General features: G+C 62.6%; 1 protein-coding gene across 1 annotated transcript in view; it reads left to right on the top strand.

Moving 5' to 3' along the window:
* LOC118452831 (nucleolar protein 58-like) overlaps positions 1–5,177 on the top strand; it is a 32,069-nt gene that overhangs the window by 26,615 nt on the left and 277 nt on the right. The window contains exons 3-8 of the mRNA XM_035899758.1: positions 2,444–2,490; positions 3,374–3,536; positions 4,042–4,194; positions 4,278–4,340; positions 4,499–4,653; positions 4,804–5,174. Of these exons, the coding sequence (XP_035755651.1) occupies positions 3,440–3,536; positions 4,042–4,194; positions 4,278–4,340; positions 4,499–4,653; positions 4,804–5,174 (839 nt within the window). The 5' untranslated portion in view covers positions 2,444–2,490; positions 3,374–3,439. The remainder of the gene's footprint in view (positions 1–2,443; positions 2,491–3,373; positions 3,537–4,041; positions 4,195–4,277; positions 4,341–4,498; positions 4,654–4,803; positions 5,175–5,177) is intronic.

The following is a 5,177-nucleotide window of genomic DNA, read 5'->3' on the forward strand; positions in this document are numbered from 1 at the left end:
ATCGGGGGCCACGGGGCCCATCCCGGTGCTGCCGTGCGAGCATGTACAGGGAGAGCAGGGCAGGCGAGGGGACTATTTTTGGAAGTTTCTTTGATGTGAGTCAGTGGTAGAGGCAACCTCGGGAGCTCGTGCAGGAAAAGTCCCAGTGACAGCAGAGTGGAGCCGGTTCTTCGTTGAGTCTCTGTCGTTTTGTGCATTCAAGAGAAGCTCTGCCGTGTGGAGTGTGCATCCAAGGGAGCGGGAGCACGGGCAGCGCCGGGGAGGGGATGGACGGGTCGAGCAGTCGTACGGGAGGTCTCCTGTGCAGGAGGGCTGGAGCTGGGCTCTGGGGCTGCGGGTGACCTGCCTGACGTGGGCAAGCTGTCCCTGGCATCAGTTGCCGTGCCTGCCATGCTTGGCTTGGGCAGTGGCCATGTGCTTGGTACAGCAGCGTTGGAGCTGGTCCGATAGGAACCGGCCCTAGGAAGCCTGGTCCTGTGGGTGACACAATCCATGCTGGCTGGGGACAAGGATCCCGCGTGGTCCGTAGAGCCCCAAAATGTCTCCCTCCGGGGCACTGACCCCCATCTGCTGTCTGGGGGGGGAACAGACCTGGACACAGAGCTGTGGGACCGCGTTAATGACTGTCGGCGCTGGGGGGAGGATGGCTGCCTGCCCAGCCACGGCACGGCTGGTGCAGAGCCCTGCAGCCATCATGGCAAAGCCTGGAAACATGCCCGGGGGCTGGAGGTGGTTTGGGCTCCTCCGTCTGGGTGAAGCCCAAGGGAAGGAGGCGTTGGAACAGCCCAGCACCCTGCAACAAGGAGCTGAGCTCAACCAGCGACCGGGGACCACGGTGAGGACGTGGCAGGACGGCCATGTGCTGTGGGGCACTGCTGCCCGCTGACCGCCCGGCGTTTGTTTTATCCCTCTCGGTTTAGTGAGAGGCCCTTGAAGCAACCATGGCAGCAGGTCCCCATCAGGTGTTGGAGAAAGACTTGGGATGCCTTGAGGCCACTGACGAGCTGCCCGGGCAGGTGGGGAGCGCGCAGAGGCAGCCAAGGAAGGACGGGAGAAAAGGTACCTTGTCCTCGCTGCGAGCCGGCGGCCAGGAGGTGCCGGCCGTGGCCGTGACAGCACCGCTGCCGTGGTGCTTGAGGCTCCACAGGAGAGGGCTCAACATTTTGCAGCTCAGTGAAAGCATGGGGTGACCTCTGGTTATCGAGGGGCACCTGCATGGCGCCGACCCTGTGGGGACATCAGCCATGGCCACGGCCAAGAGGAACGGAGGCTTGTGCTCTCCTCCATCTTCCTTGCACTCATTTTTGCTCAAAAAAAGTGTGGATAACTGTGTAGCTCAAAAAATATTACAGCATTTGGGAGAAAAAACTCTTTAAGGAATAATTCTCCATCTTTGTGCTTTCCTTGGGGCTGGGAACACCCCCCCCCGAGCCAAAGTGAGAGTCCTGGGGCAGCTGCTTCGCTTCCCAGCAGAGACAGGACCAGACTTGCCATCATCAAAATAAAACCAAAGACATTTTGATTTCCTCTTGAAAGCCAAGACCTTTCAGGCCGTGGTTCCCCAACCAAAAGTTTTCCTTTTATTCATTTATTTTGCTTCCAATATCGTGTCTTAGATCTCATCCTGAGAACTGGGATTTTTTCTCAGCGTTCATTCTTCCACTGGGGGAAAATAACCTAAATCCAGCTCAAAGACAGCAGAAAATCCTCCTTCTGGTGAGGGCTTGCAGGGATGTGGCATCCAGATCCCTGCAGAGCAAGGGCTGTGCTTGGCAGTGCCGGGAGGGCTGAGGCCGCTTGGCGTCAGGACCGTGTTGGTGCATCCCAGACCCAGGGGCAGCGAAACCCCCAGGCAGCCCAAGGAGCCCAGGATGCTCCCCAGCCCTTCGTTGCGTCGAACCGCTGCAGAGCCCTGTGGACCCTCTGGTTTTCTCTTCCACTTCACAGCTGAGAAAAGCCCCAGGAGTCACCCCTGAGCCTCGCAGTCATCTTGGGTGGCTTGCAGTCTTCTTCGAGGTCTGGTTGCTCCACAGTAGCTGGAGCTTGTCCTGCTGTCTAGGATCCAGCCTGAGCTGCCTCCAGCACGTGATTTCAGGGTGTCCGTGCACACCCTGGGCTCTTCATCCCCCCGTGTGCCTTGGCAGGGAGGTCACCGTCCCCCTCGGCGGCAGCTCCCCAGGGTTATCCAGGACAGTGCCATTTCAGGGCTCAGCAGCCCCAGGCGTGCACGGTGATGCTCCAGCTGCGACCACGACGACCAGGGGCTTCTGAAACCTCTCTCCACGGGTGACCTGGCCGCACTAATGGGGGAAACATGGCCATAATGTCCCCACTCTGCGAGCCAGTGGGTGGCAGTGGGAGATGCACGCGCCCCCAGCCCCCGGTGATTCCCACCTCTCCAAATTCACCACCTAATGGACTGCACTGTGCTTGCCTTCAACAGATGCCGACGCGCCGGTGAGCAGCAACGGGGAGAGCGGTAGAGCCCATGTAAGTGTGCGGTATCCCGGGGCTGGGGGGCTGCCAGGGGGGTCCCTGCGCCGGGGCAGGGGGGCTGAGCAGGGGGCTGTCCCGCAGCGGCGTTCAGCCCAGGAGGGCCATGCCGGGCATTGCACCACGTCTGTCCCAGGGGAGCCGAAGGCCACGTCCTTCAGCTGTCGCTGTCCCTGATCCGTGCCGGTGGGCAGCTCTCCCTCGTGGCACGGATCCGGTGCTGCTGACGTGGGCCAGCAGCCAGCCTGGCCACCAAACCCCCCAGCCCCAGCAGCGCCGAGCCCAGACCCCGATGCATCGTGCACTCCCTCTCCTCCCAGCACACCGACCCCGACGGCGAGCGTGCCCTGGATCCGACCCGCCGCCCTCGGTGGATATGTGCAGCCGTGCTCAGCCGGCCTAGGGGCAAATCCAGCCCCGAGGGCTCCTCTGGGGTGGGCTTGCTCAAGCGCAGCCCGGGAGTCGGCAGCCACCAGCCCACCCGTGTGCGCTGCGGCCGCACCCCAGCGCCTGCTCTGCAGCATGGAGCCAGCTAGTGGCTAAACCCATCTTGGCAGACCAGAAAAAAAATAAAACCCAACGTATTTTTAAGGCTGCAAATACACACACTGGGGTTAGGTGCTCGAGGAGCGGGTGATGAGCCTGGTTAATGCTGCTCAGGGCCAGTGGTAGCATCAGCTCAGCCCCGGGGGACCCGGGCAGTGTGAGCACGGGTTGCGGAGCACAGAGACCGGGTCCCTCCACGGCTGCGCTGAGCACCCCTTACCCTGGGGGGGGGGGGCACACACGTGCAGCCATGGCCCCCATGCTGCTTTGTTCTCCCCGCGGGGCTGTGCAATGCTCTCACACCCTCCACCACGCTTGCACCCCCTCCCCACAGGGGCTAGAGGAGGCGAGGACACAGCTTGGTGTCTCTGAGTGGGATCCAGACAAGCCTGAGCTGAGCATGCCAGAGCCAGCGCCGCTTGGCGTGGATAAGAAAGCCGTGGAGAAGAAGCGGGCGGAGAAGGTGGGAGCCAAAGGCAGTGCTGCTGGGCCTCCAGGTAAGTGCAGGAAAGCCCTTCTCTGCCCCAAAATGGCCAGCCTGGCCCCAGGTGGCCACAGAGGCGTAGACCCTGTCCTGCATCCCCAGCCAGCCCAGGAGGCAGCATCTGGCCACAGAGCAGTGACAGGACAAGCTCTGCTCTCCACAGTCCCTGGGAGCTCAGCGACATGGAGCGGTGGCTTCCCATCCGCCTGCTAAATCCCTGTTCCTCCTCCTTCTCCTCTCCACCCTGCCCAATCTGCTGCTGGGGGGGAGCAGCAGAGCCAGCAGCACGGGCAGAGGTTTTTCCAGTTTGAGCCCCAGGATGCTGTAACGCCATCGTGGCCCAAACACCTCGGACTCAGCCCCCTCCAATGCTCTTTTCCCCACCCCTGTGGTGCAAACACCTTCCTTTGCTGGTGGTGGCAGGGCAGGCAGCTCCTGCCCCTGCCCCTGCCCTTCCCACACCCCCTTTGCCACTTCCCAGCTCCCCCAGTAACTTTGTTGTCCTTGGGGGTCCCCAGTCCCCAAGAGCCTCCCCGTGCAGAGGAAGGTGGAGCCCCCCAGCCTGGACCCCGCGGAGGAGCCGCTCCTTTGGGAAGGGCTCACCCTCAACAAGTGCATCCTGGTGGCCTCTGTCGTCGCTTTGCTCAGCGTCACCTTCCAGGTTCTCCAAGGTGAGCAGGGAGCCAGATGGAGGGGGATGGGGTGGGCAGACCCTGCTGCCACCTCCTGCCTCCTCTCCCCTCCTCTCTTCCAGCACCATGCTCCAGGGAGGGAATCAGCCATGGCAGGCAGGACCTTCCACCACCTCCCCTTCACGGTGGGTTCAGATGCTCCAGGCTGCCCTGATACCCCAGATCCAGCCTGAGATGGGACCGTGTCCCAGGGTGGGGGTGGCCCTGGTACCCCATGCCTGGGACATCAGACCTGAGCAGTCTCGTCCCCTGCTGACGGTGGCCTGTCCCTCTCCCCTCCCAGAAGTGGTCAGCGCCCAGGAGGAGGAGGTCCAAGAACCAGTGACTGCCCAGCCTGCCCAGCCCGCCCAGCCCGAGAGCAGCATGTTTGAGGACCATGATGGTGACGACGATGGTGATGACGATGATGATGATGACGGCGATGCTGACAGCAACTTGGTACGGGTCCGGGATGGGGGGAGAAACAGCATCCTCGGGGCACCTTGCGGGGTGGGGGGGAGCATCTCATCCCCGGGGCAGGGGTGGAGAGGGGACCCAGTGCCTTGCGCTGCGTCACCGGTGCCTGGTCCCCTCCATCCCACCCTCAAGGCAGAGCCCTGGATCTTCAAGAAGTGGTTTGGCCGCTCAACACCGAAGGATGAGGAGGAAGAGCCTGAGGATGTCCCCGAGGTGTCGCCGGCTGCAGTGGAGGTGAAGAAGAGCCGGGAGAAGAAGGAGGAGAAGAAGGAGGAGAGGAAGGAGGAGAAGAAGGAGGAGAAGAAGGAGGAGAAGGCCCGGGAGAGCCGTGCTGCCCAGGTGGAGCGGAGCAGCCGAAGGGAGGCGCGAGCCAAGGACAGGGCACAGGGGGACAAGCCCAGCAGAGCCCCCAGGGCTCCCCGGGAGCCGGAGCAGCAGCCCCAGAAGAAGCGGAAGGAGGGGAAGGAGAGCAGGAGGGAGCGGGACGAGCCCAGGAAGGAGGAGTG

The sequence above is a fragment of the Egretta garzetta genome, unplaced genomic scaffold, assembly GCF_000687185.1.
Source record: "Egretta garzetta isolate BGI_Z169 unplaced genomic scaffold, ASM68718v1 scaffold418, whole genome shotgun sequence".
Taxonomy (NCBI): Eukaryota; Metazoa; Chordata; class Aves; order Pelecaniformes; family Ardeidae; genus Egretta; species Egretta garzetta.